The sequence below is a fragment of the Salvelinus namaycush genome, chromosome 5 (assembly GCF_016432855.1).
Source record: "Salvelinus namaycush isolate Seneca chromosome 5, SaNama_1.0, whole genome shotgun sequence".
Lineage (NCBI taxonomy): Eukaryota > Metazoa > Chordata > Actinopteri > Salmoniformes > Salmonidae > Salvelinus > Salvelinus namaycush.
The window spans coordinates 9,987,097-10,010,000 of NC_052311.1; the positions used below are offsets into that span (position 1 = coordinate 9,987,097).

A 22,904-nucleotide genomic window follows, 5' to 3' on the forward strand; every position below is an offset into this window, starting at 1 on the left:
TCAGTAGTTTGACTTTGTTTGTTCTCGACCACATGAAACATCACCCTCCCCCTCAACTTGATGTATTGTCCATCAGGAGCAACAGGACACAACATTGTGTCTCAAAGATTATAATTACAAATTCTGTCAAATTAAAAAACCTCTGGATTGTTAGATCTTGTCATGTCTAGTCTGTGCGGAGCATGATAAAATAAGATTCATGATAAGATTCCCTATGTATTTTAGTGCTCATGCCTTGTTGCAGTATAAATCAAGCCAAAAAGATCAGTGCCTGTGTCAAACCCAACACAGAGCGCTAGCTAGCCCACCATTAGCCTGGTGACAGGCAAGACCACCATGTCACGTGACAAAGCAGCCTCACTCCCCTTCTCAAACCCATATATGGTTATATATTATCTTTCATCTAGCTGGACGTGGCTGCCTTCTCGCCGTCCGCCCCAGCTTCTGCCTCGTCACCTGCTTCCACCTGTATTGATAAAGAGACGGGACACGTTAGTGAGATACAACCAAATGCATCACCCAAAACATTGCGGGTACTGTAGTACATCATACAACACTGACGGTCTGATCAGGGGGATGTATTTTTACAGAATGTTAAGATATAAATGTTTTGTGTAGGACAGCTACAGATGTAGGATCTTCATTTTATTACTCTTTTGTTGCTGAGAATTTTCCTGCACTGCAGGAAATGCAACCTTGTAGTGTATTTGAGTTTTAAAAAGGCTTCTAAAGTTTGTAATTTCCACTCTATTCTCCTTCTATCTGCAACATTTAGAGCGTTCCACGTCCCTGAACACACCCCTGATATGTTTCACAGAGCGTTATGGGTACTGTAGTTCACTACCTGTCCGAACTGCAGCAGTTTGAACACAGTGGTCTTGACATCCATCAGGGTCTCCTTAACCCCCTTCGCCAGGATGTAGCCCTCGCTATCAGCTTCGGGGTTCTCCGGGTCCACACCCTCCAGAGACGTGTGCAGGTACCGCAGGCTCACCAACACTGATATCTGTGGAGATGACGTTACAGGGGTCAAGGTTCAACTCAAAGCCAAGGTTACAAAATGTATATCTAAAGCCACCTTATCACAGGGGTAGAGGTTGATGGTAACAAAATCACCAATGAAAACTACTGTCACCACATTACAGGCCCAAAAAAATTCTCTCTGTGTTTGTGCATATGTATACCTGCAGGGAGATGACCGACAGAATCCCAGGGCCGATGGTGTTCATGAGGCCCATGTAATAGTCGACCAGCGCCTGTCTGCAGCCGCGGTTGTACAGGTTCAGCTCCTCACTCTGGTGCTCATAGTTGTAGTGAGCAGCGTTGTCAGTCAGGTGGTTCTGGAGGCAGGGCCGAGGGGAGCCGGGGTTACAGCAGCTGAAGGGGACTCCATCCATCAGGTAACGACCGTCCACGTTGCTACGCACACGACTGGAGAGTAGAGGTTAACAGTCTGATTGAGCGTTTCCCTTGTACATTTTTACCTTACATAAATGACACTGGCTTTATTGATGGATGACACATTTATGAGATGGAGCTTGGAGACATGGTGTATGGAAATCACGTGAGTCATCATCACCTCAGATAAGGCAAACAACTATGGTTTGTGGGCTTAACTTCACCTCTCCTCTCCACCCAATCTCTCTCTCACTCCTCCTCCCCCCTCTCTCCCCCTTCCATCCCCCTCTCTCCCCCCTCCATCCCCCTTTCTCTCCCTCCATCCCCCTCTGTCCCCCCTCCATCCCCCCCTCTCGCACTCCCTCTCCTCCTCCCCCCTCTGCCCCCCTCTCCCTCCTCCATCCCCCCTCTCGCACACTCCCCCCCTCTGTCCCCCCTCTCCCCCTCCCCCTTACTCCCTCTCCTCCCCCTTCCCCCCCTCTGTCCCCTCCATCCACCCCCCCTCTCCCCCTTACTCCCTCTCCTCCCCCCTCTGCCCCCCTCCATCACACTCCCTCTCCTCCACCCCTTCTGTCCCCCCTCCCCCTCCCCTTACTCCCTCTCCTCCCCCCTCCATCCCCCTCACTCCTTATCCTCCCCCTTCCATCCCTCTCCCCCCTCCATCCCCCTTTCTCTCCCTCCATCCCCCTCTCTCGCCATTCCATCCGACCCCTCCATTCCCCTCTCCCTCCATCCCCCTCTCTCCCCCTTCATCCCCCTCTCTCCTCCTTCCATCCCCCTCCATCCCACCCCTCCACCTCCTTCCATCCCACCCCTCCATTCCCGTCTCTACCCCTTCCGTCCCACTCTCTCCCCCCTCCATTCCACCCCCTCTCTCCCTCCTCCATCTCTCACTCTTTGACTTCTTTAGAGGTGAAGTCCAGGTATCTGTTGCTGATCCACTGCACCTCGAACCAGTCCCTGTAGTTGGTGTTGCCGCAGCAACGCAGTTCCATTTGCAGCCTGTCGATGGTCTCCTTCTGGAAGCAGCGGCCCGGGACGTCCGTGTCCCGGTAGAACCGGATACCGTTCCTCAGGCCCACCTGGGATTGGACAGAGAGGATGTCATAAAAAGACCAGGAAGTACTCATGGGAGCCAAGGCTTGTTCTCAGTTAATCTTTCCTGGATTCCTCAGTTCTTATGTTCTTGCCTTCTTCTCAAAACGAATTGGAGAGGGGTGTGGGGACCTTGACCTTTTCCTCCAATACGGTTGTGGCGCAGGCGAGGAGATAGGATGCGAGGAATCACAGAAAGACTAACTGAGATAGGACCCAAGTGTTGTCATTATGTTATTCAGCATTTACTGTCTCATCCTTCTTCATCCCAGAGGCCCTTACCTTGAGTGACTCCTCGAGGTGTCCCTGCAGGGCATAGCTGAGCACCACAGCAGACAGCAACCAGACACACACCATCCAGGCCAGGCCATACCAGGGCAGCAGGAAGGGCTTCCAGGGGGGGAACCGGGCAGAGTCCAGGGAGTCCTGACACACCCGCCCAGCAAACAGGTTGATCCCCATGGTTACCAAGCCCACCAGCATCAAGATGTTGGGCACCACGTGGATCTCTGTGTTATCCATCACCTGGAGGGTCAAAGGTCAAACCTAGGGTCACCTTACTATACCAGTTATAACAAAGGCAATATACTAGTTATAACGCAGTAATAAACTACATCTAAACAATCTATCTATGTTACATTACAGAGCTAAGCACCAGAAGATATGTTCTGCCATGTACCATTCCATGATGATGATTCCATTTATGTACGTTCATATAAGGCAATATGAGTCGTAGTCAGCACCCTACATAACTACTTCTAGTGCTCCACTATGTCCACTTCAGTACGATGACACTGTAGGTAAAGTGCAATCAACTACATCATTTGTCTGTTTTTTCTGTTGTATTGGTGTTATTGAGTTCAGGAATGTTGTTGTTCTTTTTCAGTAACATTCATGTAACATGTAACAACTTGTCAGATCCAGAAAATCAATGAGCGTTGAAGCTAGGCGTTTGTCACCAGCGGATGCATCGAAAAACAATGTTTCCTTTTTTGAAAGGCCCCAGATTGAAGCCACCCATAGTCAATGGTTCATTGGAGATATACTGTACCGGTGCACCCTACATATCTGAGTGATAGGTTACGGCTTCCAAAATGTCACAAGTGTGAAGCTTCGACCAACCCCTCTCCCTCCCTCCCCCTCCATACATACAATCCATACATAGCATGAGTCATGAACAAGCCACATACATACACACAACTACACACCAATACACCCCCCTTCCCCACACACACACAGCCACACACCAATATGCCCCCCTTCCCCCCCACACACCAATACACCCCCCCTTCCCCACACATACACACAAAGCTTGTCCGGATTTAAGCCAACTGCATAATGACAGCCCAGTGTGAATGAAGCTTTGATAGGGGAAGGTGTGTCAGACAGACGCCACACTAAGAGACACAACACAGTGGAACCAGCCAGGATAGACCACAGAAACAGTAGTGACACAGACAGTTGTGTGTGTGGTGTGTGAGCATGACACGTGTGTCATGTGTGAGCATGACACGTGTGTCATGTGTGAGCATGACACGTGTGTGTGCCATGTGAAATACAACAGGTGTGTGTGTGTGTGTGTGATAGTTCCAGCCAGCACCTCTGCCCTGCGGAGCAGCTCGGTCTTGAGGTACACTCCCAGGGAGAAGGTGAAGGCCCCAGCCAGCACGGCCAGCCAGGACAGCAGCCACAGACCCTGGGCCAGACGCACACGCCTCTGCAGAGGGAACTGCAGCTTCAGCAGCACCATGGCTGGTGCTCACAACAAACAACACAGCACACAGAGAGAAAGCGAGAGGATAGAGAAAAGGACAGAGGGAGGAGATGTTGAGATAATCAAGTAGAGAGAGATAGCAGTGAAGGATGAGGAAAGAATATTGGTAGGTTCAAAGAAGGAAAGTTCTGGGCAAAAAAATAAGGTGGACTACTGCGATTCATAGGAGTAGGTTATGCGAAGGTTGTTGTATTAGACAGACAGGTATGGCTTGGCCTTTCCAGGGTGCGTTGGTGAGTTATTATCAGGTTGATCTCCTGTAAGTTGTTCCTGTGGGCCGAGATAAGAAGGGAGACCTGTCTGATGTTGAAGGACAGGTTCAGGTTGGGACGATAATCCAAAACTTTCACGTAGAAAGGAAAATATTAGGAATCTCCGTAGTAATCCAATTGAAGTTGTGAGACAAAAACTGAAGCCCAAGAAAATAATGAATCTAATAGATATTTGATAATCCACGTTTTTTTTGGACAGCAAAACTATAATCCTTCAAATCATCAGGTTATGGTTGCACCACGACAGTGACTCTTCGATTCACACAATAACTGACGATGACAACCCCAGTTTGTTTTGGATGGAACCCCTCTGGTGTGGTCTGTGAGTGGTCAAGGTGCATCCTTAAATTCCTGCTGTGGCCATGGTGGAGGACACGAACTGGCCAATGTCGATTGTACAGTATGGATATGGTAATCCCCCATCATAGTCCTTGGGATCCTATTAGGAGAGGAGCACCAATAGGAAAGCAGGCCAGTGTCTGATCAGCAAACGTGTTCTGGGCCTACAGGTTGGATTTGACGGTTATGACGGGTAGACTCACAGAGAGTTGAGACAGAGGACTGGGGGGAGGGGGGGCAGAGCTATAGTTTATACAGGTAGATAGGGAGAGATGGATAAAGCTTACAGGCCGAGGGACTGGGGGAGAGGGATATACAGACACTGAACAAAATTATAAACACAACATGTAAAGGGTTTCATGAGCTGAAGGAAAAAAATCCCTGATATGTTCCATATGCACAAAAGGCTTATTTCTCTCAAATGTTGTGCTGAGGAGTATTTCTGTCTATAATAGGGAAAAACTCATTCTGATTTGCTGGGCCTGGCTCCCCACTGGGTGTGGCTGCACCTCTGCTCAGTCATGTGAATGCCATAGATTAGGGCCTAATGAATTTCTTTAAATTGACTAATTTCCTTAAATGACCTGTAATTTAGTAAACTCTTTGAAATTGTTGTATGTTGCGTTTATATTTTTGTTCAGCATAGGTTAGAATAGGAGAGAGAGTGATGGCTTAACACCGGAAGTGGGTAATGTTCGGTAAAGACAAATCAAGAAATCTTGTCAGACATCTTTAGAATCAGTCCTTTTATTGATCTACAACATGAAATGTATTTTGGGGGGATGACAGCAACTTTATACAGTTTTAGCTAAGAGAGTTTATTAGGATGTACAGCATAGCATTCATAAGTAGGGCCCTGTGTTTTTGACAATCATTTCATATGACCTGGATTTGAACCTTTATTTAAAGCATTTTCATCAAACTGTCCACTTTTCTTTTTATGTCAAATGGTCCAGCACCATCCTCAGACAATTACTTTCATTGTTGGTGTAATTAATATCTCTGGATAAGGCTTAAAAGAAAGATTAAAATCTAGGTCCTGTGACATGATAGCCCAAAACACAGTGGGTAGCAGCTGGATTGATGTTTTTCAGATAAGAAGGTTACTTCAATGGCTTACTGGAGCTTACAAAATAGCAGTCATTGTTATAAAATAGAAAATTCTACTCACTGTCTAGACATGAACCAAAAACTCTTTCAATTCTGCATCACTTCATAAGGGAAAGAAGGAACTGTACCACATTGTAAACTTTAATCAATAATTATATTCTGTGAGTATGCAAATTCATTGTTTAAGTCTAATACTTTCTTTACCACTGCACAACAAGACATTTGGGAAGGAAACAGAATGTAATATTTACAATGCTATCACTGAAATGTATAGTGACATTTAGTGAGTCAAATAAATGCAGAACTACAGGCCTGAAACCATCACAAACAAACCATCACAAACAAACCGTCACAATTTGAACAATCCTAGCCTATGCGAGATTAGGTTACAATTACAGAAGTTCATAGGTTCCTTTCACTCCGCCCCCCTCTCGTCAGTTCTGCCCCCTCCCCCCACCTCCACTCGCATCCTCTGGGTGCGTCAGCTGGTGCAGGAAGTCATCTAAAACCCTCTGGGTCGTCAGATAGGACACATCAACAACAGCACTGTGCTTACTCTCAGCTGCTCTCCCTGCCTCTGCCACACACCCCTTGACAGCAGGCACAAGGTAACCCTCCCCCGCTGCACCCCCTGTACCCAACTCCACCAGAGGGTATGGGTCGGGAGGGGTGTCAGTGTGAGGTTGGTAGTTGGAAGGCCGGGGCTGTCTTGCTGCTTGGCTGGCAGCTAGTTTCTTATAGATAGCCATACTGATGTCAGCGACGGAGAAAGGGGGACTCATCGAGCTAGAATCCTCATTTCCTGTCTGACCTATCACCCCAAACCCCTCCTCCTGCTTCCAGGGCATAAAAGCAGTGACATTTTGTGGACCTGCCTCAAACTCCCTCAGTCCTACGCTTGACCAATCAGACGGCTTCTGCTCCAGTTTTGGAGCCGGTGATTCGATGTCGCCCGTAGATTGGCCGGTTTTCAAGGCGTTCTTCAGGAACTGCTTGACAGCGTCTCCAGAGTCAAAGTGCTTCTCTAGGAGCTCCTTGATCAGACAGGGAACCTGGAGGACAGCACAGACATCCTCTCAGTTCATACAGTACAACAGACACAGAGAAACCAGTAGAGGAGTTACAAGAAATGATCATGTAGCTGAACACGAGTTGAGGAGATTATGGATACAGTGTTTTATATTAAGGCCACTATCAACTTTACAAAGAAAGTGTGGGTATTGTGCAGTAGATGGTGCTGTGCTCACATTGATGTTCTCCAGAGAGGCGATGGTGGCGTTGGCCTGCTCCAGCTCTGTGCTGAGATGGGCGATACGCTGCACCATATACTTCCTCTCAGAGCTAAGGCTCTCAGTCTGCAGGGATAGAGGAGAGTACATGACTCAACATGTTCACTACAGATGGTATAACAGTAGTACTAATTGTACTCTCAGTCTTCAACGACTGAACAGAGGACATCAGTCAACACAACACTGTTTGTCATAGAGGTGACAGAGCAGGAGAAGGATATTCAGAACTATGTCTCTCTCTCTCTCATGGACTCGGGAGAGGCAAAGGTCAAGAGCCATGCGTCCTCCGAAACACAACCCAACAATGCCCACTTAACCCAGCCGCACCAATGTGTCGTAGAAAACATCGTACACCTTGCGACCGTGTCAGCGCACACTGCGCCCGTGCGCGATGGAACAAGGACATCCCTGCCGGCCAAACCCTCCCCTTGTGCGGGTCTCCCGGTCGCAGTCGGCAGCGACAGATCCTGGACTCGAACCCAGAATCTCTAGTGGCACAGCTAGCACTGCGATGCAGTGTCTTAGACCACTGCACCACTCGGGAGGCCACTCTCTCGCTCTCTTTTGACTCTCCATCTTTCATGTTTGACCTGATTCTTACCGCTGAGTGCAGTTTCTCCCCCAGAAGGCTGTTGGTGTGCTGGGTACCTGTGTGTGTGTCCTGGAGCCTGCAGCAGAGAGAGACAGCATCATAAGCAGGGATCTGGCTATGAATTCTGGGCCTATGTTGTATGCCCGTCCTCCTATAGCTCCTCAAATGCCAGCCTCCACTGCCGTCACCATATTATCATGAGCCCTGACCTCTTGAACTTCTCCTTCATGTGGCTAAGCTCCTCCCTGGCCCTGGCTAGCTCCGCCTCCAGGCTCTCGATGCAGACCACTGTTTGCATCAGGTTCTGCTGCAGCTCAGCATTCTCCTCCTGCAGTGTCCTATTTACACACAGGAGGATCATGGGAAATGGAGGTTTATTTTTTAAATGCAGTCACATTTCCTGAGGAGGCCATTTTAGCACATTAGATGCAGCTCATGTCAGCTTCTAGAGAGTTCACATAGCCTAGGTAATCCAGACTGAACACTGTGTGTTGTACCACTGTTACACACATTTTTCATACAGCTTATCTGACCATGTTCTTCATCCATCTTTACTGATGGAGGTGATGAGAGAGCTCTGGAAGCCATTAGTGGAATCCATATCCAGTGACATTTCACAAACAAAAGCATGCTCTTTAGAGTGCATCGATAAACAGAGAGGAGAGGAGGAGAAGAAGGAAAAAATCACACTCACTGGAGTTCGCCAATGTCACCCGTCAAGGCCTATGGAGAGACAGCAAAAGAGAAGATTAAAGATAACTCTCAATGATTTTCTAATTTAATAACTTTTAATACAGTTCTATTAGTTGTATTAGTAATGTTATTATCAACTTTTTTTTTTCTTTGATTATTATTTGACTCATTACTATACACATCATTCACTTTGGATATTGTTACTATAAGCTTTGACAATGTACAGTGCAGTTTCTTCACTTGCTAATAAAGTTTCATAAACTGAATTTAATGTTTTTTGGACAGAGATGAAAACGACAGAGAGAATGATAGGGACATAACAGGGCCAAAGGGATTGTTTATTGAACTTGAGTTCATACGCTCCAAGAAAAGCTATGGATTGTGTGTCAGATATGGATCAGTGACGTTAATAGAGCCAGAGCCACAGCAGGGTTACTCTGGCCCTCTCTGTGCTAGCTGGCCCTCTCTGTGCTAGCTGGCCCTCTTTGTGCTAGCTGGCCCTCTCTGTGCTACCTGGCCCTTTCTGTGCTAGCTGGCCCTCTCTGTGCTACCTGGCCCTCTCTGTGCTAACTGAACCTCTCTGTGCTACCTGGCCCTCTCTGTGCTAGCTGGCCCTCTCTGTGCTAGCTGCCCCTCTCTGTGCTAGCTGGTCCTCTCTGTGCTAGCTGGCCCTCTCTGTGCTAGCTGGCCCTCTCTGTGCTAGCTGGCCCTCTCTGTGCTAACTGAACCTCTCTGTGCTAGCTGCCCCTCTCTGTGCTAGCTGCCCCTCTCTGTGCTAGCTGGCCCTCTCTGTGCTAACTGAACCTCTCTGTGCTAGCTGCCCCTCTCTGTGCTAGCTGGCCCTCTCTGTGCTAGCTGGTCCCTCTGTGCTAGCGGGCCCTCTCTGTGCTAGCGGGCCCTCTCTGTGCTAGCTGGCCCTCTCTGTGCTAACTGGCCCTCTGTGCTAGCCGGCCCTCTCTGTGCTAGCAGGCCCTCTCTGTGCTAACTGGCCCTCTCTGTGCTAACTGAACCTCTCTGTGCTAGCTGCCCCTCTCTGTGCTAGCTGGCCCTCTCTGTGCTAGCTGGCCCTCTCTGTGCTAACTAGCCCTCTCTGTGCTAGCTGGCCCTCTCTGTGCTAGCTGGCCCTCTCTGTGCTAGCTGGTCCTCTCTGTGCTAACTGGCCCTCTCTGTGCTAGCTGGCCCTTTCGCGTTGGGTATCGTGTTATTCCAAATGCAACACAATGCTTATAAAGGTTACTCGTTACTTAATATGGTTCAGTGTGGACAAGCGTCACAGACAGAGGATGACGCTTGAGTTCTCCTTATATAACTGCTACTTTGTGGTTTAGAACACCAACTGACACTCCCTGTGTGGTTTGAATCACTTTGAGAACATTAGAGCACATTGGTACAAATCCTACTTGGGTATCACAACGACATCAATGCATGATTTACCTAACTCCACAGTTAGGACCTACTATCTATAGTATGTATTTCGACTCTTTGACTCCATCTGCATACAGATGTAGGATCTTAATTTGATCAATCTTTTGTTGCTGAGAATTTTCCTGCAGAGCAGGAAATACAAACGTGTAGTGTATTTAAGTTTTAAAAAGGCATTTTCACTTTGAAATTTCAGACTTGATTTGCCCTAACGAAAAATGTATCAACCCCTACAAAAATGTCCATTAATTATAATCTACATAAGACATTTCCATTTACTGCAGGATTATTTTCCTCCTGTAGCAAACTTGCACAAATTAAGATCCTACATCTGTAGTTGACATCAGTTATTTCTCACCCTATATGAAGTAGGACACCAGCGGTAGGTTGACTGGCTGTGGCGGTCGCTCTGCTCGGAGTTGGGGCTGGCCGTGTCTTGTTCTCTGTTCCGGGACGAGTCCGACTTGCTGGAGGGAGACTCCGACTCTGGCCCTTGTACTGGAGGAGGGGAATGTGTGTGGATCGGGGCGTGGTGGGGTAGCTGGGGCTGCTGGGTGTGTGGAGATGAAGGTGGGCTATGGCTGGGCCTGTGGCTCTGGTCAAGGTGTTTGTAGCTCCGGTGTTTGTGATGGCTGGGCTCAGGGCTGGAGCTGACAGTGCCATCTGTAAGAAGCGGGCCATACCGCCCATGCCTATTACCGACAGGACCCTGGAAGTCAGGCAGGGAAGCTGGTTGGTCTTCATAGCCAGCCGGTGGGTGGGGCGGGTAGGGTTGGCCAGAGTGGAGGGTTGGGGGGCTGCCTAGACGAGGAGTGTGGTTCTTGCTTTCATACCCAAACTTTGAAGGGAGAGATATTTTACGTGACCGTGCGTCAGAGTCATTCCTCAGTTTCCTAGGCAGGGCCTGCGGTTTAGTAGCCGGCTCCCTCTCTTCCCCCTGCCCATCTCCCTGCTTTTTCGAGGGAAGCTGGGGCTGACTTTTCGGTTGAGATTTGGGGGATGCTGGGGCTTTGGCTGGACACGGTCCTACGGTCTCGACAGGGACCCCCAGAGTATTGAGACGAGCAGGACTGATGACCTGTTTAGTGATCTCATCCAGGAATGCAGAGAACTGTATCTTCCCCTTCACCATGCTCTGCCTGGCTGCATCCTTCAGAGCCTCCACATCCTGCTTCCCCTTGGGCCCTGCTGCCTTGCCTGCCACCCGGGGGGACAGCACCTCCATGGACTTGGCCTTGCGGATGTCCCGTGGAGCCTCCTTGTTTTTCAGGATGCCTTTACTGGGGAGCTGGATAAAGGACACCGCCCTCTTCGGCCCAGCCAAGACCTCTTCACTGAAGGCCAGGCTACGGCCCAGGCTGGCTGTCTTGTAGAGGGATCCGTGCTTCAGGTGTGGGGGTGTCCGTACTTTCCCTCTGTCAGTTCCTGTGTTCTGCAGCAGCCCCTCTTCACTGCGGCTGTGGCCCCGGTTTAGCTCGGAGTAGCTGGGCTCGCGTCCTCCCCTTACCTGGGCCCGAGGATGGGTCCCAGGACTGCCTCCTCCGTGAATTTGCCCCTGTTTGACGGTGGCGTACACCTGCAGCTCGCTGTCGTCCTCACGGAGCTGTCGTCCTCCCGCAATGTTGGAGCAGGACATGGTATGCTGCGGCCGGCTGGCGTGCTTCATGGAGAACTTGTCGTCAATGCCGGCCTCAGAGAACCATTCGGTGGAAGAGTCGGAGGGGGAAGATGAGAGGGAGGAGGAAGATGCTCTGGAGAGGGTGACGGTGGTGTGGTGGTCCGACATCTCGTCGTCGTGATGAAGGTGCTGAGGATGGTGATGGTGGCGTCTAAGGGGTTGCTCCTGGTCATCTTGGAGATGGTTACCATGGGTATGGTGGTGACCGTGGCTTTCACTGCTGCGTCTATCATTGTCCCGTAACCTGCTGTAGCTGATATTGAGAGATTAAGTAGTAATGATGTATTCATTCAATAACCACACTCAATTATAGTCTTCATCAAATGTGCATTCCTCATTACTGTTTAAAAAAGGAAACTTTAATAAAAGGGAAACTCAATAGTGATCCAACCTGTGTGTCTCCCTTTCTTGATCCCAGTGCTGGTGGTGATGATCGGGGTTGTGATGGCGGTGCTTCCCTGGTTTCATCCCACCTGGAGAAGGACTATGAACAGGAGTGAAAAACTTCTCCATCATTTGTCTCTTCCCTGCAGGGAGGTCGTCGATGCCCTCCTGATGTCTCTCCTGTAAAACATAGTGTTGATCAGCTTCTGCTCTCTGTCTGGGGCTGCGGTCCCTGTCCCTATCCCTGTGTCCGTCTGATGGTGACCTCTTGGGTCTAACTGCTCCCTGTCTGTCAGCCTCAGAGATCATAGCTCCAGAAGATGAACAACCATCACTCTGTCAGCTGGTTACCAGTGTTACTTATGTTCTGTATGAATGAGAAATGAATACGAAATCCTTCAAGATATGTGCACCACTAATGCCTAAATGTCCAAAAAGGGTCTGGTTTAAAAGAAAATCTGAAATGTTTCCAATTATCTAACCCAACGCTGTTTCTGCTGAAAGGGGAAAGTAATTATCTCAATGAAGTATCCAGCTGTTAAGTTATTCTGGACAGTTTATCAGCCTCTCATCTTGTTGCTATCCCTCTGTCTCCCTCACCCTCCAACTCTAGAATAGCTGCGTGACAGTGGAAGAAATATGCCACATCCCTGACCCAACATCAGTCAAACTGCATCGAATCCTGATGTAATGGTGTTTCATCGAACCAATTGAAAGCGCGAGACAGACAATTGTCCTTGTGAATGCAGAACAGGATCGAACCGACACAGCTGGAACAAGAACATTAGTGCAGTTCATTTAGCCCATTGCTCTGGATTATTGATATAAATTTGGGGTTACCCTTGGCCTCTGGCGGCGCACTTACAGGCCTATTATCATTGATGATTATGGATTATATGTAGGCCTTGTACCCCAGTTTCACTACAGTCAGTCTGAGAGTAAGGTAGGGCTTGTCAAACATGAAACACATGCAGCCTAGGGGCCATTTTGTAGCCTGCCATCTGGTTGAATGTGGGCCCAGACTTGTACCCCCAACTCCAGCTGCCTAATAGAAGTGAATTCACATGTAATGCTGTTGAGGCCGACACTATACGATCACAATAGGCTACTGTAAATAGAGGCATGTAAATCAACATTTTGTTTGCCAATGTGTGGCACTACAGACCATTATGTTTACAAAATGGCCCCCCAAATTACTTTGACAATCTTGATGTCAGACCTATCAATTTAAAACTCACGCATCATCAATGACCATTCAATGCAAATTAGCCGTAACAATTGTTTGTTTGTGTGACTCACACCCATGCCTAACAGGGACTAGTCATTATCTTTAAGCAAATAAGGTGGAAACTGAAACAGCTTATTTACCACATTTGTTTACTAAACAAAGCCTAAACAAAAGCTTTAAAAAGAAAAAAATATATCCTGTTGAAACCCCCACCAGACAAGACATGATTACATTGAATCTTTTGAGTTCATGATGAGATGCTTAAACTACCAACATCCAGAGGACAGAAATCCACTCCCTACTCTCCCCGATCAATAGATTAGTTGCCTAAGAGAGCAGGCTGCCCAGTCCTCTAAAAATGAAAACACAATGACTGATAGTGTTTTTCGCCTGGAGCGACTGATAGATTGTGTCATTAAAAATGTACATGTTCAGACACAACCCAGTCTGTTGTATTGTATTGTATTTCTGTGTGTGTGTGTGTGTGTGTGTGTGTGTGTGTGTGTGTGTGTGCGTGCGTGCGTGCGTACGTGCGTGAAGAACTATTTTTGTATTTGGGTGTACTAGACGGTGTGATGTATGTCTTGTTCGACATGTGCTATTATAGGCTAGGCCGTTGTTCTTTTCTATGTAGGCTACACTCTTAGAAAAAAAGGTTCCCAAAAGGATTCTTCGGCTGTCCCCATAGGAGAAGAGAAGCCTTTTTGGTTCCAGGTAGAACTCTTTTTGATTCCATGTACAGTGCCTTCAGAAAGTATTCATACCCCTTGACTTACTCCACATATTGTTGTGTTACAGTCTGAATTCAAAATGGATGAAATAGATTTTTCAATACCCCATAATGACAAAGTGAACACTTGTTTTTAGAAATGTTTGCAAATGTATTGAAAATTAAATACAGAAGTACAGATACATAAGTATTCACACCCCTGAGTCAATACATGTTAGAATCACCTTTGGCAGCGATCACAGCTTTGAGTCTTTCTGGGTAAATCTCCAAGAGCTTTGCACATCTGGATTGTACAATATTTGCACAATACACATTTTTTGGATTCTTTAAGCTCTGTCAAGTTGGTTGTTGATCAGTGCTAGACAGCCATTTAAGCTGATTTAAGTCAAAACTGTAACTAGGCCACTCAGGAACATTCAATGTTGTCTTGGTAAGAAACTCCAGTGTATATTTGGCCTTGTGTTTTATGTTATTGTCCTGCTGAAAGGTGAATTTGTCTCCCAATGTCTGTTGGTAAGCAGACTAACCCAATTTTCCTCTAGGATTTTGCCTGTGTTTAGTTCTATTCCGTTTCTTCTTATCTCCCCCAAAAAAACCTAGTCCTTGCCGATGACAAGCATACCCATAACATGATGCAGCCACCACAATGCTTGAAAATATGAAGAGTGGTACTCAGTGATGTGTTGTGTTGGATTTGCTCCAAACATAACGCTTTGTATTCAGGACATAAAGTGAATTTCTTGCCACATTTTTTGCAGTTTTACTTTAGTGCCTTATTGCAAACAGGATGCATGTTTTGGAATATTTTATTCTGTACAGGCTTCCTTCTTTTCACTCTGTCATTTAGGTTAGTATTGTGTAGTAACTACAACGTTGTTGATCCATCCTCAATTTTCTCCTATCATAGCCATTAAACTCTGTAACTGTAACTGGCCTCATGGTGAAATCCCTGAGCGGTTTCCTACCTCTCTGGCAATTGAGTTAGGAAGGATGCCTGTATCTTTGTAGTGACTGGGTGTATTGATACACCATCCAAAGTGTACTTACACTGAACACAAATATATAAAATATGCACAAAAAGGATATTTCTCTCAAATTTTGTGCACAACTTTGTTTACATCCCTAATGTTAATTAGCATTTCTCATTTGCCAAGATAATCCATCTACCTGACAGAATGATTACACAGATTAAACAGAATAATAATTACACAGGTGCACCTTGTGCTAGAGACAATTAATGGCCACTCTAAAGTTCAGTTTTGCCACACAACACAATGCCACAGATGTCTCAAGTTTTGAGGGAGCGTGCAATTGGCATGCTGTTGTTTTAGAGAATTTGGCAGTACATCCAACCGGCCTCACAACCTCAGACCACGTGTATGGCGTTGTGTGGGCAGCTTAACTAGGTCTTTCCTTGCAGCACTCGACCACACCACTGGACAATAATCAAGATAAGACAAAACTAGAGCCTGCAGGACTTGCTTTTTGGATCTGTTGGGTCAAAAAAGCAGAGCAACTCTTTAGTATGGAGAGACCTCTCCCCATCTTTACAACCATTGAATCTATATGTTCTCGACCATGACAGTTTACAATCTAAGGTAACACCAAGTAATTTAGTCTCCTCAACTTGTTCAACAGCCACACCATTCATTACCAGATTCAGCTGAGGTCTAGAACTTAGGGAATGAGTGTTACCAAACATCATGCTCTTATTTTTAGAGATAACTGGCCACCCATTCCAAAACAGACTGTAACTCTTTGTTAATGGTTTCAGTGACTTCATTGGCTGTGGTTGCTGATGCGTATATGGTTGAATCATCAGCATACATGGACACACATGCTTTGTTTAATGCCAGTGGCAGGTCGTTGGTAAAAATAGAAATTAGTAAAGGACCTAGAGAGCTGCCCTGCGGTACACCATGCTTTACATTTGACATTAGAAAAGCTTCCATTAAAGAAAACCCTCTGCGTTCTATTAGATAGATAGCTCTGAATCAACGATTTGGCAGAGGTTGAAAAGCCATAACACATACAGTACATTTTGTCAACAACAAGTTATGGTCAATAATGTCAAACAGCTGCACTCAAATGTAATAGTACAGCTCCCACAATCTTCTTATTATCAATTTCTTTCAACCAATCATCAGACATTCGTGTCAATGCAGTAGATGTTGTATGCCCTTCTCTATAAGCATGCTGAAAATATGTTGTTCATTTGTTTACAGAGAAATAACATTGTATTTGGTCAAACACAATTTTTCCAACAGTTTGCTAAGAGCTGGCAGCAAACTAACCGGTCTGCTGTTAGAACCAGTAAACGCTGCATTACCACTCTTGGGTAGCGGAAATGACTTTGGCTTCCCTCCAGGCCTGAGGACAAAGACTTTTCTCTAGGATCAGATTAAAGATATGACAGGTAGGATTGGCTATAGAGTTAGCTACCATCCTTAGTAGCTTTCCATCTTAGTTGTCAATGCAATGAGGTTTGTCATTATTGATTGATAACAATATTTTTTCCACCTCTCCCACACAAACTTTACAAAATTCAAACTTGCAATGCTTTTCTTTTTTATGCATGAGTACAATGGCTCGCTGTTTGTTGTTGGAATTTCCTGCGTAAGTTTGCCCACTAATTGGCAACATCAAATGATTTTGTGATGACTACGCCATCTGATTTGATGAAAGATGGAGTTGAATTTCATTTCTGCCCATAACTTAATTTAAAGTATTCCAAAGTTTTTTTCCATATTTCTTTGTATCATTGATCTCGGCTTCATAATACAGTTTCTTCTTCTTTTTGTTGAGTTTAGTCACATAATTTCTCAATTTGCAGTAGGTCAGCCAGTCAGATGCACAGCCAGACTTATTGCCACTCCTTTTACCCCATCTCTTTCAACAATACAGTTTTTCAATTCCTCATCAAACCATGTGTCACGACTTCCGCCGAAGTTGACTCCCCTGCCTGTTCGGGCGGTGCTCGGCGGTCGTCGTCACCGTCCTACTAGCCGCCACCGATCCCTTTTTCGTTTGTCTGTTTGTTTTGTCTTATTAGTTGCACCTGTTGTTTTTGTTTCGTAATGAGCTTCCCTATAATTAGGAGTTTGACCCGCCCTTGTTTTGTGCGGGATTGTTTTTTGTTACGTGTGTGTATTTTGGGTTGTTGGCAAGTGTTTCTCTGCGCCCTGGATGTTCGGGCTTATTCAGTTTTGGTTAAGAGTAAAAAAAGGAATATTTTTCCCAAGCGGCTCTCTCTCTCTGCGTCTGGTTCTTTCGCCCACCTAGTCCCGCGTGACAGAATCCCGCACCTCTGAAAATGGAATCAGCAGGAGCAGCCGCGTCTCCTCTCCCATTGATGGAGGAAAGGGTCCTCCATCACACCAGTGTTCTCCACAGAATTGGGTCAGCTATGGACCAAATGATGGAGAGGATGGATCGATGGGAAAGGAGTGGCCTTCCCACCTCATCTCCAGCACCCCCTCCTCCAACACCTCCTGTTCCTGTTACAGCATCCGGCTCCGGGGCCCTTCGGCTGGCGCTCCCACGGGAGTATGATGGAACGGCGGCCGGGTGTCAGGGGTTTCTTCTCCAGCTGGAGCTTTACCTGGCGACCGTTCGTCCTACTCCCTCCGGAGAGGAGAGCGTGAGCGCCCTCGTCTCCTGTTTGACTGGACGAGCTCTCGAATGGGCCAACGCAGTGTGGAATGGCCCAGACTCGGCGAGGGATCATTACCCTGAGTTCACCCGCCGATTCCGAGCTGTGTTTGACCACCCACCAGAGGGTCGTGCGGCGGGTGAACGGCTGTTCCACCTGCGTCAGGAGACGAGGAGCGTACAGGACTTTGCCCTGGAGTTCAGGACCTTGGCTGCAGGAGCAGGGTGGAACGACAGGGCCTTAATAGACCATTTCCGATGTAGCCTTAGGGAGGACGTCCGCAGGGAGCTAGCGTGTCGGGACACCACACTCACGCTGGATGAACTTATTGACATGGCCATCCGTCTCGACAACCTGCTGGCTGCCCGCGGATGTTCGGAACAGGTCCTGTCGTTTCCACCTCCCAGCCCTCCTGCTCCTATCCCTATGGAGTTAGGGGGGGCAGCGTCAAGGGGGACCGGAGGAGGAGTGTCCTCCTGCACCAGTTGTGGTCGGCGAGGGCACACGGCCGACCGGTGCTGGAGGAACTCTTCTGGGAGTCGGGAGGGCAGGCGGAACACTACTCGATCACCCCAGGTGAGTCAGCACCAGACTTACCCAGAGCTTCCTGTCAGTCATATGTATGTGTTAACCTATTTCCCCGGGTTTTCTCCCTCTCTACAGCATAAGGCGCTAGTCGATTCAGGCGCAGCTGGGAATTTCATTGATCGGGGGCTCGCATTAAGGCTAGGGATTCCCCTTGTGTCGTTAGACCTACCTTTCCCCGTGCACTCCTTAGATAGCCGACCATTAGGGTCAGGAATGGTCAGGGAGGCCACGGTACCACTGGACATGGTAACGCAGGGTAGTCATAAGGAGCAGATTAGTCTGTTCCTTATCGACTCACCTGCGTTTCCAGTGGTGTTGGGAATTCCCTGGCTAGCTCAGCACAACCCGGTGATTTCCTGGCAACAGGGGGCTCTTAAGGGGTGGTCAGAGGAGTGTTCAGGCAGGTGTATAGGAGTTGCCGTTGGTGCGACTACGGTGGAGAGTCTACACCAGGTTTCCACCGTGCGCATTCCCTCTGAATATGCCGATTTGGCTATCGCCTTCAGTAAAAAGAAGGCGACCCAATTACCACCCCATCGACGAGGGGACTGCGCGATAAACCTCCTGGAGAACGCTGCACTTCCTAGGAGTCACGTGTATCCTTTGTCCCAGGAGGAGACAGCGGCTATGGAGACATATGTTACTGAATCACTGGGACAGGGATACATTCGGCCCTCCGCATCACCTGTCTCCTCGAGCTTCTTTTTTGTGAAGAAGAAGGATGGCGGTTTACGCCCGTGCATTGATTATCGAGGTCTAAATTCCATCACAGTGGGGTTTAGTTACCCACTACCTCTCATCGCTACGGCGGTGGAATCATTTCACGGGGCACGCTTCTTCACAAAATTGGACCTGAGGAGTGCGTATAATCTGGTGCGTATCCGGGGAGGAGATGAGTGGAAAACCGCATTTAGTACTACATCTGGCCATTATGAGTACCGCGTCATGCCATATGGGTTGAAAAATGCTCCAGCTGTCTTTCAATCCTTCGTAGATGAGATTCTCCGAGACCTGCTCGGGCGGGGAGTGGTAGTGTACATTGATGACATCTTGATCTACTCTGCCACACGCGTGGCGCATGTGTCTCTGGTGCGTAAGGTACTTGGGCGACTGCTGGAGCATGACCTGTATTGCAAGGCGGAGAAATGTGAGTTCTTCAAACAGGCCATTTCCTTCCTGGGTTATCGTATTTCCACCTACGGGGTGGTGATGGAGGATGACCGCGTTACAGCCGTGCGTAATTGGCCGACTCCGACCACGGTGAAAGAGGTGCAGCGGTTTTTAGGGTTTGCCAATTACTACCGGAGGTTTATCCGGGGTTTTGGTCAGGTGGCTGCTCCCATTACCTCACTGCTGAAGGGAGGACCGGTGCGCTTGCGTTGGTCAGCAGAGGCGGACAGAGCTTTCAGTCGTCTGAAGGAGCTGTTTACCAATGCGCCCGTGTTGGCGCATCCGGACCCCTCTTTAGCGTTCATAGTGGAGGTGGACGCGTCCGAGGCGGGGGTCGCGGCCGTGCTGTCCCAGCGCTCGGGCGTACCACCCAAGCTCCGCCCTTGTGCCTTCTTTTCGAGGAAGCTCGGTCCGGCGGAGCGAAACTATGATGTGGGGGACCGGGAGTTGTTAGCTGTAGTCAAGGCTCTGAAGGTGTGGAGACATTGGCTTGAGGGGGCGAAACACCCTTTTCTCATCTGGACTGACCATCGTAATCTCGAGTACATCCGGGAAGCGAGGAGACTAAATCCGCGTCAGGCTAGATGGGCCATGTTTTTCACCCGGTTTCAGTTCACCATCTCGTACCGACCAGGCTCCCAAAACACCAAGGCCGACGCGCTGTCCCGTCTCTATGATACCGAGGAGCGGTCCGTTGAGCCAACTCCCATCATTCCACATGTCTCGTGGCACCGGTGGTATGGGAGGTGGACGCGGAGATAGAGAGAGCCTCACGGTTAGAGCAGACCCCTCCTAACTGTCCAGCGGGGGTTCAGTACGTGCCGGGAGGGGTCCGGGATAAGCTAATCCGTTGGGCTCATACTCTCCCCTCCTCGGGTCATCCTGGCATCGAGAGGACAGTGCGGAGTCTTAGAGGGAGATACTGGTGGCCCACGTTGGCTAAGGACGTGAGATTTTATGTCTCCTCCTGCTCGGTGTGCGCTCAGAGCAAGGCTCCTCGGCACTTGCCTAGAGGGAAGTTACAGCCCCTCCCCGTTCCACAACGGCCGTGGACACACTTATCGGTGGACTTTCTTACCGATCTTCCCCCGTCCCAGGGAAGTACTACGATTTTGGTCGTTGTGGATCGGTTTTCTAAGTCCTGCCGTCTCATCCCGTTGCCCGGTCTCCCTACGGCCCTGCAGACTGCGGAGGCCTTGTTTACCCATGTCTTCCGGCACTATGGGGTGCCTGAGGACATCGTTTCTGATCGGGGCCCCCAATTCACGTCCAGAGTTTGGAGGGCGTTTATGGAAAGACTGGGGGTCTCGGTCAGCTTGACCTCGGGTTTTCACCCCGAGAGTAATGGGCAGGTGGAGCGCGTAAACCAGGATGTGGGCAGGTTTCTGCGGTCATATTGCCGGGACCGGCCTGGTGAGTGGGCGAGGTATGTTCCTTGGGCTGAGCTCGCTCAGAACTCCCTCCGCCACTCCTCAACGAACATGTCCCCGTTTGAGTGTGTGTTAGGTTACCAGCCGGTCCTGGCCCCATGGCACCAGAGTCAGACCGAGGCTCCTGCGGTAGAGGAATGGGTACAGCGCTCCAAGGACACCTGGAAAGCCGTCCAGGAATCGCTAAAGTTAGCAGGACAACGGCAGAAGAGGAGCGCTGACCAGCACCGCAGTGAGGCCCCCGTGTTCACACCGGGGGACAGGGTCTGGCTCTCGACCCGAAACCTGCCTCTCCGCCTGCCCTGTCGGAAGCTGGGGCCGCAGTGTGTGGGGCCGTTTAAAGTCCTGAGGAGAATAAACGAGGTGTGTTATAGGTTACAACTCCCTAGGTATTACCAAATTAACCCCTCGTTTCATGTGTCTCTCCTCAGGCCGGTGGTGGCTGGTCCCCTGCAAGAAGGTGAGGTGCCTGATGTCCCTCCACCCCCTCTGGAGATCGAGGGGTCCCCGGCGTACACAGTACGTGCCATTCTGGACTCGAGACGCCGGGTGAGGGGCCTACAGTACCTCGTGGACTGGGAGGGGTACGGTCCGGAGGAGAGATGCTGGGTTCCGGTGGGGGACATTTTAGATCCTTCACTACTGAGAGACTTCCACCGCCTCCACCCGGATCGCCCGGCACCTCGCCCTCCGGGTCGTCCTCGAGACCGGTGGCGGCGCGCTGCGGGAGCCGCGCGTCAGGAGGGGGGTACTGTCACGACTTCCGCCGAAGTTGACTCCCCTGCCTGTTCGGGCGGTGCTCGGTGGTCGTCGTCACCGTCCTACTAGCCGCCACCGATCCCTTTTTCGTTTGTCTGTTTGTTTTGTCTTATTAGTTGCACCTGTTGTTTTTGTTTCGTAATGAGCTTCCCTATAATTAGGAGTTTGACCCGCCCTTGTTTTGTGCGGGATTGTTTTTTGTTACGTGTGTGTATTTTGGGTTGTTGGCAAGTGTTTCTCTGCGCCCTGGATGTTCGGGCTTATTCAGTTTTGGTTAAGAGTAAAAAATGAATATTTTTCCCAAGCGGCTCTCTCTCTCTGCGTCTGGTTCTTTCGCCCACCTAGTCCCGCGTGACACCATGGAGCCTTAACAGTTCTAACAGTCAGTTTCTTAACAGGTGCATGTTTATCAATAATTGGAAGAAGCAATTTCATAAATTCATCAAGTGCAGCACCTGGATGCCCCTTATTAATCACATCAGTTCCAACAAATATTTGTAACATAATCCACATAAGAGTCACAGCAAAATATTTTGTATGATCTCTTATACACTATTTTAGGCCCAGTTTTCAGAAATTAGGCTTTTCTGGATATAGCCACTATATTGAGATCACTGCATCCAGTGGGTACGGATACAGCTTTAGAACAAAGTTCTACAGTACTAGTAAAAATGTGATCAATACATGTGGATGATCTTGTTCCTGTAGTGTTTGTAAACACCTTGGTAGGTTGATTAATAATCTGAACCAGATTACAGGCACTGGTTACAGTGAGATGCTTCCTCTTGAGTGGACAGCGTGATGAAAAACAGTCAATATTCAGATCCCCACCATGCTCAAAGGGATATTCAATGTCTGTTTTTTTGTTTGTTTTTTTACTCATCTACTAATATGTGCCCTTCTTTGCGAGGCATTGGAAAATCTCCCTGATCTTTGTGGTTGAATCTGTGTTTGAAATTCACTGCTCGACTGAGGGACATTACAAATAATCGTATGTGTGGGGAACAGAGATGAGGTAGTCATTCAAAAATCATGTTAAACACTATTATTATACACAGAGTGAGTCCATGCAACTTATTATGTGACTTGTTAAGCACATTTTTACTCCGGAAGTTATTTAGGCTTGCCATAACAAAGGGGTTGAATACTTATTGACTCAAGACATTTCAGCTTTTCATTTTTAATTCATTTGTAAAACAATTTCACTTTGACGTTGTGGGTTATTGTGTGTAGACAAGTAATACAAAATCTCTATTTAATCAATTTTAAATTCACGCTGTAACACAACAAAATGTGGAAAA

At 48.3% G+C, this 22,904-nt stretch overlaps 2 protein-coding genes across 2 annotated transcripts; both read right to left on the minus strand.

Moving 5' to 3' along the window:
- Window positions 1–403: 403 nt before the first annotated feature.
- LOC120046926 (RDS/peripherin-like protein xRDS35) lies at window positions 404–4,243 on the minus strand. The gene is made up of 6 exons (XM_038992474.1): window positions 4,094–4,243; window positions 2,776–3,018; window positions 2,293–2,480; window positions 1,185–1,431; window positions 845–1,006; window positions 404–466 (listed from the first exon to the last, which is right to left on the minus strand). The coding sequence occupies exons 1-6, from the start codon at window positions 4,241–4,243 to the stop codon at window positions 404–406; spliced, it is 1,053 nt and encodes a 350-aa protein (XP_038848402.1).
- Window positions 4,244–6,396: 2,153 nt separating this feature from the next.
- Window positions 6,397–11,896, minus strand: LOC120047379. Its single transcript, XM_038992902.1, has 6 exons — window positions 10,343–11,896; window positions 8,564–8,592; window positions 8,079–8,207; window positions 7,879–7,945; window positions 7,236–7,343; window positions 6,397–7,040 (listed from the first exon to the last, which is right to left on the minus strand). The coding sequence occupies exons 1-6, from the start codon at window positions 11,768–11,770 to the stop codon at window positions 6,423–6,425; spliced, it is 2,379 nt and encodes a 792-aa protein (XP_038848830.1). The 5' UTR covers window positions 11,771–11,896; the 3' UTR covers window positions 6,397–6,422.
- Between the last annotated feature and the right edge of the window lie 11,008 nt (window positions 11,897–22,904).